Source organism: Equus caballus, chromosome 8 (genome assembly GCF_041296265.1).
Source record: "Equus caballus isolate H_3958 breed thoroughbred chromosome 8, TB-T2T, whole genome shotgun sequence".
Taxonomy (NCBI): domain Eukaryota; kingdom Metazoa; phylum Chordata; class Mammalia; order Perissodactyla; family Equidae; genus Equus; species Equus caballus.
Window position 1 is genome coordinate 14,566,220 of NC_091691.1, and position 14,396 is coordinate 14,580,615.

Here is a 14,396-nt window from a genome sequence, read left to right on the forward strand (position 1 = left end):
AGTTAGGCAGCTCCAAGCCAAGGCATGCCAAGGGTCTGGCGACGCCAGACGCTAGGAGAAAGGCATGGAACAGATTCTCCTTGGAGCCTTTGAGGGTGCGTGTCTCTGCCAATATCTTGATTTTGGACTTGTGGCCTCCAGAACTGTGGGACAGTAAACGTTTGTTGTTCTAAGCCTCCAGTTCACGGTACTTTGATACAGGAGCCCTGGGAAACTAATACAAGGGATTAAAGATGGACTGTAGACAAGATTCCTTTTTGCGTTGAGCCTGGTACAGAGCAGAGACTCACGAGACAGTCATTTCTCTGCTGGGATTTGCTGCCATCCTGGAAGGCGGTCCGTCGGGATGACCACTGCCGTGCTGTCTGGGTTTCCTCGTGCGGGGGACGGAATTTGCTGCTCCTTTCTAGGCTTCTCTGGGGAACAAGGGATGCATCTTTCCTTTCGGCCACGGCCCAGGGATCCCACAGACTCAGCTCAACTATCTCATCCTGAGGAAGGCACCGTGATACAGCCCGTGCATGAACAGGACCCCTCCCTTGGGATCCCAGAGCCCCCTGGCTAACCCCATCAGAATACTTTTCTAAACAATTTTCCAAGTACTGTCCATTACTTTTCAAATTAGAAATAATTTAGGCTCATTGTAGAAGAATTTTTAAGAAAGTGAAAAAGTGCTATAATGGGGAAAAGCAGAATACAATGCTATGTATATAAAATATATGCTTTGGAAATACACCCATAAAGGAAATAGGAAGGCAATACGCCAACGGCACTGACTGTGGCTGTTGTTGGATGGTGGGGCTGGGCCATTTTTATTTCATCTTTCTCTTTTTCTGTGTATTCTAATTTTTCTACAATGAGCATGTGTGACTTTGATCATCAGGAAAAAAGTTATTTTTTGAAAATAAAATTTCTCTTTTTACTTGCCTGTCTTCTCCCAGGGGGCTATGAATATTCCTCAGAGGGAAAAACTGGGCTTGAATCATTCCTGTGTCTCCACCTCCCAGCATAAGGCAGGGCACACAGTAGGTGTGCAATAAATACAGAATGAATGAATGGAGTTGGGGATTGTATAGCTCAGTGGTTAAGAATAAGGGCTCTGAACTCAGACAGAATTGGGTTGAAGTCTGCTCTGCCTCTAAGCAGCTGTGTGACATTGGGCAAGTTACTTAACCTCTCTGACACTCTGTTTCTTCACCTACAAAAGGGGCTCGATAATTCCTACCTGATGCAAGGCTGAAAGGAGAGTATGGATGCACAGTCTCCCTGACACAGACCAGACCCTCAATAACCTGCAGAGACTGGACCTTCAGGTTAGGAGGAGGAGATGGGGAGTAGGTGACTTCTGCCCCTTCCAAAACGCAGGCTATGTCTCCCCATATCCTCCTTCATGCCCAGCATATACCCCTCTGTAATTTGAGGGGGAACAGAAACAGCACAGGCTTTGAAATCAAACTGGATTTGGCTTCTGGCTCCGCCCCCGTCTGGCTGTGTCACCTCAGGCAAGCCACATCACCTCTGTGCACCTCTGTTTTCTCCGGCAGAATCGCAATATTAATAACAGCTGACATGCATTCAGTGCTCACCGTGTGCCAGACTCTGTGCTGAGCATTTTCTGTGCACTGAGAATAAGGCGATGCTGCGGTTAAGGTTCGAGTGTAAGATTCAAACCACCTGGGTTCAAATACTGGTTTACCCCCAGCTCCAGCTGGATAACCTTGCCTAAGTCACTTAACCTCTCTGTGTCTCATTTTCCTCCCTATAAGATGGAGTTAATAACAATGTCCAACTCACTGGGCTTCCATGAAGATTGCATGACGTAATAGACACCAAGTGCTTAGAACACTGCCTGGCACTTAGAGAACACATAGTCGATTTCTCTTATATAATCATCTGATGTTAGATACTTTTTATCCCAAAAAGGAAACTGAGGCTCAGAGATGCAGAGTGACCTGCCCAAAGCAGCACAGCCAACAAGATGCAGAACTGGGATTTGAACTCTATTTGCTGCCCAAAGTATAGGCTCTCGCAAGGCTGGGGGAGGTAAAGGACAAGCAAGATGACTGGCACGTTTTAGGTGCCAGCTCCACCCAGGAAGTCAGACTCCCACCCGGTCCCAGCTCAGCCTGGAAGCAGCTCCTCCCTCCCCTCCCGGCCCGTGATGGGGGCTCTGAATCCTTTACAGCTCAAGTCCCACATCACCGCATCAAGCAGAGCCCTCACCAGCTTCAGAGAAAAACCCGATGTGTTTTGCATCAGTTCAGAGAAGCCTCTCGCTTTTATTAGCGTTAAACTAATATGTCGTCTTTCCTCGCTGAACTCTGAATAAGTTAATCAAGGACAGGCTGGATTTGTGTTTTCCTAATAACGCTGCCGGATTCCAAAGGCTGCCTGCTGAGAACTCTGGGCCCCGGGCTTCTTTCGTATTTTCTCTCCCTTCTCTCTTTCCATTTTATAATGTTATTGTTGTACGTATCAATTGTGCCACAAGGAATTCAAGTTCTATCAGGGAACCTTGACAAACACAGGCAAGTATCATTCCTATAAGGACGATGACAGGGGGCACAGAGGAGGAGCATTTGATCAAGACTGGAGCGGGGTCAGGGACAGGCTCTTGGAGGGAGCCAAGCTGAGACCAGGAGGAAGAGTAGAGTTAACCCTCGGAGGCACTCCAGGCAGAGGGATGGTCACTCATTCGTTGGTCCATCCAACATTCGCTCATTCAACAGTAGGTATCGAGCGCCATCTTTGTGCTGGGCGCTGTCCCAGGTGCTGATAGAACAGAGGCGGCCGGGACAGGCAACATCCCTGCCCTCATGGAGCTTGCAGTTTAGTAAGGGGGAGAGACTATAAACAAGGAAGCAAACACATAAACGAGAGGCTTTCGGATGGCAAGTGCTGTGACAAAAATAAAACTGGGGAATGTGGTTGTACCCAGGTATGAAGTGGGGCTATTTTGGTTGGGACAGTCCAGGGAGGCCTCTATGGGAATGCCAGGTTTGACTGGAGACCTGAAGGAAGGGAGGAAGGGAGCAATGCAAAGATATGGGGGGAGAGCATCCCAGATGGAAGGAACTGCCTATACAAAGATCCTGAGGTAGGAATGGGCTTGGTGTGTTCAATGAACGGCAAGAAGGACAGTGGGGTGGGGTGTGGTGAGGGGCGTGGGGAGTGTTACAAGATGAGGTTGGGGAGATGGGCCATGGCAGGGACTCTAGAATTTATCCTATGTGTGATGGGAACATATCTTAAGGTGCCGGCTTGTGACAAACTTTGGGGTTTGCAAAGTTTGGGGCTTACAGGTGGAGTTTGGAGTGGCTGGGGTGAGGTGGAGCTTGGTGAGTGGAGAGGATGGAGATAGAAGCCACACCATAATTTCTCCCTAAATGTAGCACCTCACCCCTCACCTGCCTAAAGATGGGGTCCCTTCCTGAGATCCACGAGAATTTCCTGGTCTCCTCTAAGAACCTACTATGTGCCAGGCATTCTGCTAGGTGCCTTCATAAACATTGTCTTACTGAACTCTCAGAAGAGTCCTGGAAGGGAGGAGTCACTATTCCCATTTTATAGATGACAAAACTGAGGCATGAGAAGGTCAAGCCACTTGCCTGAGCCACATGGCTGGTGGGGGTGGAGATGGAATGGGAACCCGTCCCCCAATCTGTTCTGCCAACGTCCGTTCGTGCCAATCTCACGAGTTGCAGAGGTTTTGGGGTCCCCCGCAGCATGCTGGTCAGATGGGCAGACGTCAGCAGACTCTGAGACAGGCATAGAGCTAAGCGTTCAGGCCAGCTGACCAGATGGAACCCTAGGGCTGCCACTCACCAGCTGTGCGGCCTTGGGCAAGTGTCTTCACTTCTTCAAGCCTCAGTTTCCATATCGCTTAACTGAGCACAGGACCCCATTCCTTGTTCAAGTCCACGAAATGTAGTGAAAACCAAATAGAGTAATGCACCCACAAAGAAAAGCCCTTTTGGACTCTGAAAGGCTAAGAAAATGCAACAAAATATGCTCAGGGCAATGATGTTCCCCAAGCACCATCACCAAGGGATCCAGTGAGGTGGAGGAGAGGCCGTGTTGGGGAGGGGAGGCCATGTGGTGGAGGGGAGGCTGTGTGGGGGAGCAGGAGCTCTGCCGCAACTGGCCATGTAACTTTGGGCTTTTGGTGTCTCAGTTTCCTCATCCTAAAAATGGGACTCATAGGACCTACCACATAGAGCTGTAATAATTTGATGCATGTAAAGTGCTTAGAACAGCAAGTGCTCAGTAGATGCTAGCTGTTTTTATTTCCATGTGTATTTAACAAGGACTGAAAAAAGGCTGCAGGGGATGGTCACACTCTGACTTCTGATAAATGCAGGGTCCAGATCCGAGCTTAGCTGTTTACAAGTTGTGTGACCTTGGGCAAGTTACTTCATCTCTCTGAGCTTCAATTTCTCCTCTGTGAAACGGGGGTGATAGTGAGACCTCTTGATATCTGTGGCTATCACACTACAACGGCTGGTTCCATCAAACACTGGAGACTGGCAGCTGTTATTATATTACTCTTCTCTGCCTCCCTGCTCCTCAGCCAGCCTCCACGCCCACATGCTCACCCCTCTTACCTCGCTCCTCCTCCTTCTCCCGGACGACCCTCCCCTTGAGGGCTCGGCTCCAGGCTCCACCGTAGTCGCCCAGCTTGGCTCTCTCATTCCCGTCCTTGCCCTTGAACCAGGGTCCGTACCTGCGGGCGATGCTCGAAGCTTCGCCTGCATCCCGGAAGCCTCTGCCCAGATGCAAGTCACCCAGGAAGGGCAGCTCGGCGCCCTCAGCCGGGACCCCAGCGGCAGGGTTGGCCTGGTTCTGGGAGACGGCGGGCTGGCCCACGAAGCCAGAGTGAAGGAAGACGAGGCTCCCGGCTGTCAGGTAGAGCACCAGGAAGGTAAAGAAACGTACAGGTTTCCGGCGGAAGTGCCGCTGGAATTTGAACCAGAGCTTGGCCATCGCGGGATCATTCCGGACTGGCTCGCTGGGGCTCGGTTGCGGGTTGGCTGAGGCCAAGAGATTGGAGGACAGAGCTCATCAGCCCTCCCGGGGTCACGGTGGGCTCCTTTGGGCCGCAAAAGGGGTTCTGAAGCTCGGGGCACCCCAGAGTTGGTCCCATTTTCCTACATCTTTGTCTTCGCCTCCTAGAGTTCCCAAACAACTTTGAAAACAGCAATCAGAGGAGGACCCCTGGGTCACCAGCGGCTGCAGCTCACTTCTCTCTCGGCTCCTCAGGGCTGTCGGGGCTGGCTAATTTCACTGAGGGCCATTTCTGGCCTCTTCCCCAGCGTGTCCACCTCGTAGAAGCAGACGCTGATGGGCCCCCATCCGCTCAAGCATCAGGGCTCAGGGCTGCCCCCTGCAAAACAGCACAGACACAGGCATAAGAAACCTCGTCCCAGGGGCCCGAGCTCGAAGGTTCTTGAACATTCTCAAGGGGGGATACAGAGTCCAGAGAGGGGAGGAAACCAATGGCCTGAAGCACTCAGCAGTGCTGGACAGGAGCCCAGGCCGGAGGGTCTAGAATACTGCCTTTTTCTTTAAACTACACTGGGAATTTGGGGGCTTGACTCCTAGTGGACCCTGGTTTGAGGACAAGCTTCATTTAGGACAAGCACAGGTTCTTATGCCCCGCACTTCCTCTATATTTGTTAAATATACACTGATTTGTGGGTGACTTTTTTTTTTTGAGGAAGATTAGCCCTGAGCTAACTACTGCCGATCCTCCTCTTTTTGCCGAGGAAGACTGGCCCTGAGCTAACATCCATGCCCATCTTCCTCTGCTTTATATGTGGGACACCTACCACAGCATGGCTTTTGCCAAGCGGTGCCATGTCCGCACCCGGGATCCGAACCAGCGAACCCTGGGGCCTTCAAGAAGCTGAACGTGTGAACTTAACCGCTGGGCCACCTGGCTGGCCCCCTGTGGGTGACTTTAAGTCCAAAATGTACTTCCTATCTTTGCTGAGCTGCCTGCAGGACCTGGCTGACATTGGACCAGATCAAATTCATTCAACAAATTTAGTGAGCACCTCCTATGTTGCAGGCACTGTCCTAGGTGCTGCAGATGAACTGTGAGCCAGAGAAACAAAGACCCTCCCCTCACAGGCTCACATTCTAGTGGGAAAGATGAAGTCCACAGCAACCCTCCTCCATCCAAGGCAGAGGAGGGGAGGCAGGATTATTTAGCAACATATCCATTCACTCGGTATTTATTGAGTGTCTACCACTGCCTTTTGGACTCTGTTCTTTTCCCACAGGGTCTGGACATCACTTGGGAATTCTGAGATAGCCCCCGAAGCAGCAGCCCAGCTCCACTGCCTCCCAGTGACCAGCAGTGGCTCACCCTTTGCCAGGGTCCCTCAGAGTGTGGTCTGCAGAGCATCTGATTCAGAATCACCTGGAAGCTCGGTTAAACATGCAGATTCCCGACCTCTCCAATCAGAATCTTTGGTGGAGGGGGAAACGACAGGTGTAACAAGGTGCCCTCGGGTGACAGTAACGAGCACAAAGGTTTCAAAACCATTGCTTTGTGAATAAACGTTCAGGATCGTCAGCCAGGAGGAAAATAGAATGTCAATTAGAAAATAGAAAACTCCATTTGGCTGATGCTGTTTCACATGGCCACCAGCAGGGGGCCCATGACAACTTTAGCCAATACATGGGATTCAATTGTCAGCCAATGAATGATCTGAATGGTAACAGCCCCTCCTAATGGGGAGGGGCAGCGTGGGACAACAGCATGGGAGTTTAACTGGTTCAAAGTAGAGTCCGCCAGTCCTCCATAAGCCATCCCATTCATCCAGGAGCTAAGTACTGAGGACCTACTATGCACCAGTTATTGTTCCAGGCACTTAGAGTAGATAAGTGAACTAAACAGCAAAAAATTCATGTTCTTGTGGGGTCAAATTATCTGTTATTCATCAATCCGTCCATCTGTCCATCACCCTTTAATCCATCCATCAGTCCACCATCCATCAAGTCGTAACCTGTCTACCCATCCAGCATCCCTTCCTTAATCTGACCATCAATCTATCTATCCTTCCATCCATCCACCATTAATCTATTTCATTAACCCATCCATCCATCCACCCATCCATCCATCCATCCATCCACCCAACCATCCATCCATCCATCCACCCATTCAGCCATCCGTCCATCCATTCACCCATCTGTCCATCCATCCATTCACCCAACCATCCATCCATCCATCCATCCATCCATCCATCCCTCCCTCCCTCCCTCTATCCATCCACCCATCCACCCATCCATCCATCCATCCAGCCATTTATCCACCCATCCATCCATCCATCCATCCACCCATTCATCCATCCACCCATTCATCTGAACTGCAGCAGCCCATTCATTCATCCAACTCTCCACCCAGCCATTCATGTACTCATTCCTCCATTCATTTAAAAACATGTGTTGCTTGCCCACTATGTGTGCGCTTAGGATGCAGAAATAAATAATTCAAAGTCCCTGCTTTCAGAGAACTCAGAGTCTACTGAGAGAGACGGCAATTTAAACAATCACTATACTAGTATACTAGGTAGACAGTGATAAATCCTGTAGTAGATGTATGTATAAGACATAGAACAGCAATTAAGATTAATAGCTAATGTTCATTAAGCACTTATTATGTGCCAGACACTACTGTAAACACATACATACTCTGATTTAATCCTTATAACACTTCTATGGGGGTGATCTCTATCTATTTCACAGCAGAGAGGAATGAGGCTCAGAGAGATTGAGTAACTTATCTGGGGCTGCACAGCTGGTAAGTGGCAGCTGGGTTGTAAACCCAAGGTCAACTGATTCACAGATTATATTCCTAACCACGCATCTGTTCTGGTCTCGTATCCCTTTGAGAATCTGATGGAAACTACAGAGACTGTGCCCAGAAAAGAGCCCTTGCACATAAGCTCTCAGATTATGGCTTACAACATTAGGGGGCTTGCGGACCCCGGGGTGAGAAGCCCTGGAATGTGGGAGCCTGGAGAGGTGTGGATCTGCAACCGCCCGGGGGTCAGAGAGGGTTTCCCCGGAGAGAGGTCTTGAGCTGGCAGGTCTTACAAGAGGAGTCAAGGTTTTCTGGGTGAGGGAACAGCAAAAGGACACCCCAAGGAGGAGGAACAGCACACACGAAGGGCAGGTCACCGGGGTGGAGGAGGCAAAGGAGGTTAGGGCGGAGAATGCAGCTAAGCAGTGGAGGGGGCAAGACCATGGGGAGCCTTGAATGCCAAACTCAGGAGTCCCGGCTGTGCTCTAACAGTGTCCATGGGGATCCACTGAAGTTTCACGGTCACACTGACACTTTTAAAAGACCATGGGGCTTTTTTCCTGGGGCTGGCCCAGTGGTGCAGTGGTTAAGTTTGTGCACTCTGCTTCGGCGGCCTGGGTTTGCTGGTTTGAATCCAGGGCGTGGACCTACACACCACTCATCAAGCCACACTGTAGCAGGCATCCCACATACAAAATAGAGGAAGACTGACACAGATGTTAGCTCAGCGACAGTCTTCCTCAGCAAAAAGAGGAGGATTGGTGGTGGATGTTAGCTCAGGGCCAATCTTCCTTAAAAAAAAAAATAAAACAAAAGACAGACCAGTCTCATTAGCTTGAAAACCTCCAGGCTGTGGGTGGTGCCTCGTGGTATTCCGTGTAGATCACACACATGCCAGATGTTTCTGCAGCTGGACCAGGATGAGTAGAGGCCAGCAGGAGCCCTCATGGGGATGGGTGGGGGGGCACCAGCCCTTCCAGAGGCATGCAGGCAAGAGCGTGGACTCTGGAGGCAGACTACCCTGGGTTTAGACCTCGCCTCTTCCACGCACTAGCTGTGTGGCCGGAGCAAGACACCTCTTCTCACTGACTGAGGCTCCCACCTGTAAAGTGGGCACCGGAATCTTGACATCCTCAAAAACACAGTGCTGGAGGACTGAATTAAAAATTGCAGGAAGAGCGCCTGGCACATAGTAGGTGCTCAAGGAAAGCCCCCTGCTCCACCCCTCCCACGGGCACATGGGGGCAGCCTTTAAAGCCATCACGGTGACACATTTGCTGCCATGGAGACGATAAAAATTCTGGCTGTTGTGTGTTCCCTGTGGCTTTTTGTCTCTCTCAGGATATTTCTGGGTTTAGTCCTTTTGTTGTTCTCTTCTCATTCTTTTATATTTCAACACATCTTTTCTCTAAGTGGGTGCCAAATGGGTTTTAAGAGGATAATGAGCTCATTAGAAGCTGGCAGGGACCAGAAAGAGACTGAGGCATCAGTGGTGTGGGGAGGGAAGGGGGCAGGCCCGGGAAGGGACTGTGAGTGAGGTGGGGGCTCCTCCTGGGGAGTGAGGTGCTGACTTGAGCCTCCCACACTCAGTGCCAGTGCTGGGAGGTGGGGGGGGGTCACTGGAGGGGGAGCACCTGGAATCTGAGCCCCATGCGAATAGGACTATGTCTGCTCTCTCACCACATTAGTCCCAGCATCTGGCACATAGTAGGCCCTCAAGAAACACGAGTGGAAGACATGAGAGGAAAGAGTCAAGGGACTGACTCCCCCACCCCGCGGGGCTTAAGCCTACAACCATGGCTCTGTGCCATGTGCCCAAACACCCAGGGGACAGCCTCGGAACATCACACGCCCAGGGCTCTGCAGAGGCAGCATCTTGTGTCCCATTTCAATGCCCCAAGGGAACCTCAAAGACTTCTCTGCCTCTTGTGGCCATCTGTTATTCCTTCTCCCCTGTCTCTCTCCCTCCCTCTCTCTTTTCAGACAGAAATTTTACCCCAAAAAGAGTGGGAAATGAAGCCACTACCTTTTCTCGCACACCTACCATATGCCGGACGCTGTGTTCAAAGGTTTTACAAACACATTCTCACAAGCTCCTTCCTCCCAGCATCCTGCGAGGCCAGTGTGCTGTCTCTCCTCAATCCACAGATTGTGCGTCTACACCCCGGGTGGGGCACGTGCTGGCCCTCAGCAAGCCCCATTGCCTCTCAGTTTCCCTTTGCCCGTTACACGTTGGAAACGATAATCGCATTCGCATCCTCTCCTGTCATTCACAGGCGTGAAACCCAACAGGTGCCTTCCCCTCTCTGAGCTGCAGTTTTCTCTCTATAAAGAGGGTCCACCGCAGAATCTCCCTCCGGGGGTCGTGGGAGGATTCAGCGACAGAGCCCACAGGGCCGGCGTTGGCGCTCACTAAGAGCTGGCTGTCAGCGCTTCATCCCTCTTCACTTTACATGAGAAGACTCGGAGCCTCAGTTTCCCCATCTGTGAATGTGGTGGATGACGCACACCCTGCCTCCCCCTCCCCTCTCCCCCTGGGGCTGGCATGAGTTTCCACAAGGATGAGGCCGAGGGACCCCCCTTTGCGGGGCTGGCAGCATTTGGTTACCGCAGTCCACGTTTCCAGCTGGAGCCTCAGAGTGTCTAAACACAGCCTATTTTTAGCACCAGAATGAACCTCTGGTGTTGAGCTGCCAAGAAAGTGACTGGCGGGCAGAGCTGCCCTGCAGGAAGGGAAAACAGGAGGCGCAGCCGGTGCGCGGCTCCCTCCCCCGGGGAGGGGCCACAGTGCTTCCCCATCCAGGTCCCAGAGGCAGGTAAGTCTGGCTGGAGGCCCATGAGGTTGGGCAGGGGGCCGCCCTCCCTCTGCAACCCCCTGAACTTGACTTAAAGGCACAAGCCCAGGGACCAGCTGACCCCCCACCATCCAAGCTTGGCCAAGAAATAGCTGCTGAGAAACCAGGTTTGGGAAGGTTCGATTTCTTCACAGTTCTGGACAGGGGACCCCCCTGGGGATCACCAAGAAACTGGGAGCCCAGGCCAGAGATGACATTTTAGTCTTGGCCTAATAATTAAAATATCAGAAATCGCTGGGATTTCTTGAGTGTTTACTCTGCATTAGGCACTGTCCTGAGCATCTTATTCCCATTGCACCATTTAATCCTCACTAGAATGCTTTGGGAGGGCTATTAACCTCTCTGGGCCTCAGTTTCCCCATCCACAGAATGGGGGAAATAATAGTGCTTACAAAGTTGGTGTGAGGACCAAATGAGTTAATACATGCAAGTGGCATCTAAGTGTTACCTCTTATATAATAACTTGCTGAGATTATGTGAGGTTTGCCTGCCCAGTGCCCCCTTTTTCTGGGATAAGGACCCCATTTCCCTTTACAGAGCTTCTCTGTCATCAATTCCCAGCTCATATGGCTTGGGCAGAATGGAACCCCCTCACCAGTTGCTGCAAACACTCATGCCTGGCTCCTGACACACACGCACAGGAGTTAGTGTAGGGTGTACATATACCTAGGAGGGCAATGGGGAGGTCCTACTGTGTGAGCATCTTATGACGATCCTAAGAAATGCTGGCTTGTTTCCCAAAGTGGCCATGGTGACAACTCCGTCCTGTAGTGTGGGAGCCTTCCTGTTGCTCCAAATCTGCACCAACACTCAATGTGGTCAGTCTCTGTCATTTCTGCCAGCCTGGTGGATCCGGAACAGATGCTGGATGTGCGCCACCCACAGAGCTAACTTCCAAAGGCCATTTGGAAGGAACTTCAGTCCGTGACTGGTGGGAGCTGGTGGATAAATGCCCCGGCTCCCTCACCCCTCTGGTAGAATAACCCCGAGGCTGTGTTTACACAGGCTCCCTGACTTTCCCCTGAGGGATTCAGCCTCGGTCCCCCTCAGTGGTGGCTGACTTGACAGCACACCCTGTGCTGGTTTCTTCCCTTCCCTGTGTCTCTTCCCCACTCAGTGAATGAAAGGGACCAGTGTGTTCTTCACCTCCTAAATAAACTATTTACCAATGATAGTGACTACTCGGAAAATACTGCCATTTATTCAACCTCTTCCTTGTCGTTAGACATGTAAAACATTTCCAGTTTTCCTCCCTTATAAATAACTAATGCTGTGATTAACCTCCTGTGTGTAGATCTTTGTCCCGATTCCTGGAAGGCAACATAGGATCTCTCGACAACGATGAGACATAGGCATAATTAAACTGATTTTACTGATGAGGAAGTTAAGGCTCATGGAAATGAAGTAACTTGCCCAAGCACACAGCTAGCAAGAAGCAGAGCATGAATTCAAGGCCAGAACGAAGTCTCAGTGTGCGACACAATGGCACACACCAAGTAGACCACCAGGATGTCCAGCCCCCTCTCCACGCACTACATCTCTCAGGTGGATCCCAGCCTCAACGGAAGGATCCTTCCTGAGCTTGGAGACATGGAAAACCAACCCTCAAAATCTTCTTCTCCAGGTAGCTTAAGCAAAGCTCAATGCCTTTAAACAAAGTCCCTTCTCATCCATCTTGCTTCTGAACCAGCCATTTGGCCAACGAAAGAAGTGAGGAAACAGCCCAAGAAATACCATTATAAATGGTATTCTTTGGGAATCCAGAATTTGTTAACCCGACTCACCCTGGGGAAGAATTTTTCACCCACACATAATGTGTGAACTCCCTCTGGGACACACCCTTCCACTCCTGGGTGTCCACAGAGTGGTGATCCGACCTGCCCATCCACGATGGACTGCTGTGTTGCTTTCTCTGGTTTCTGGCCACTCTGTGCAAACCTGCAATGAACACTGCAGTATGTAGAGACTTACTCCCTGGGTCAAGAAAGTGGCTCATTGCATCCACGATTCTGCATACGCGTGAGCGTGCACACAGGGGAAACCTTGCTCCAGGGTCCTCCCGCAGCACGCGCCGCCTCCTGCGCGCTCGCCCACCTCCCGGGAAGAATCCTCACACCTCCGTCCCCCTGTCCCTAGGAAGGGGGCTCGCCCACCACCCCCGGTGCTCACGGCTCCCCATCTGCGTCCATTTTCATTCATCTTTCCCAAAACTCAAGAAAATAAATGAGAAGCAAAGTGCCATTAGCTTAACGGCCTTTAACACCCAGCCATCTGCCATGATGCAATTAAATAAAAAAATCAGATGGAGCATATGGTGCCCATTATAAATAAATATTAAAATTTTGTTTCCCTGGGTAACGGCTCCAGTGCCTCTCGCTCCGCAGGCAAACTTTACGGCCATTCTCACTTGTTGCAGAGAACCAGGCAGGGCCACAGCGAGTAGCAGTGACTGCTGGGAAGAAATACGGAAGGAGCTTAGATCTTAGAGCCAGACTTGGTTGGAACCTGCCTCAGACCCATGGTGGCTGTCTGATCTTTGGCAAGTGGGCTCTCTGAGACTCAGTTTCTTCACCTGCAAAATAGGACCAATCCACCCTGCCTCGCTGAGAAAGTATGGAGTTAAATGAGCTAATGTGTTTAAAATACGTTGTACCATAATAATAGCATGTGGTAATATTTATTGAAACCCACTATGTCAGGCACTCTTCTACATACTAGTTCCATCCTTACAACAATCCTACATGAAAGGTCTCATTTGCTACATTTGAGAAAACTGAGGTTCAGAGAGGTTAAGTCACCTGTGCAAGGTCACACAGCTAGGAAGTGGTGGAGCAGAGTTCAAACCCAGGCGGTCTGGCTCCAGAGCCTGCACTCTGCTAAGCCTAACAGTTTCTCAACAGACGGGCTTTCCTTGCTCCAACTTTGGCCAACTAAACAAATCATCTCTTCCCTTCTCGTGACAATACCGTTTGCCCAGACTTCATCTCAGAAAAAGATGAAGATTCAATGAGTTTTTGTGATGACTGGTGACCACCCAAAGTAGGTGTGGAGGATACACTTTGGGGGGGGTCTGTGTAGTGCACGCCCCCCACCCACTGCTCACAGGCATGGGCCCCAGTGGCCACGTTTGTACCACAAAGCCCTGCCCATTGGCATTGGCACAGGTGGACATTGGCATAGTGCCACAGGTGCCAGGGTGGGCCGTAGGTGGGCTCAGATGTAAAACTGGTCAATCAATTCTTGCCCCTTGGAATATGCAGCTGGGGTTTGAGACATTCTTGTCTCTGCTGGTCACTTGGAGTAAGGACTTGTAACCTTAGGAGCTGCCACCGTGTGCCCAAAGAAAGAGCACAAGTTAGTCTGCAAAGAAGGGAAGAAGAAGGGAGATGAGCAGAGGAGAGACTCAGACAGAGGAGTTGAGAAGACCCGGGGTTTCTGACTCTTGGCGGATCAAGTACCGGCCTTCCAGGCTACAGACAGCAGCGAATGAGAAGACACGGGTACTTGTCTTCCCTCGGTGCTGGGTACACAGCAGGGACTCAGTAAGAGGCAGCGACAGTTAGTCGTGAAAGGCAACCACCCACAGCTAACCCGACCCTAGCCGCGTGGTCCAGCAACCTCGCTCCTTGGAATTTACCCAAAGGAGCTGAAAACCTGGGTCCACATACAAACCTGCACACAGATGTTTACAGCAGCTTTGTTCACAATTGCCAAATCTAGGAATCAACCAA

At 50.9% G+C, this 14,396-nt stretch overlaps 1 protein-coding gene across 3 annotated transcripts in view; it reads right to left on the reverse strand.

The window, feature by feature from the left end:
* Positions 1-14,396, reverse strand: part of WSCD2 (WSC domain containing 2) — a 108,647-nt gene that overhangs the window by 45,744 nt on the left and 48,507 nt on the right. For all 3 annotated transcript variants that reach the window (XM_023646990.2, XM_070275351.1, XM_070275350.1), the window contains one exon: positions 4,605-5,383. In XM_023646990.2, coding sequence (XP_023502758.1) covers positions 4,605-4,983 — 379 coding nt within the window. In that variant the 5' untranslated portion in view covers positions 4,984-5,383. The remainder of the gene's footprint in view (positions 1-4,604; positions 5,384-14,396) is intronic.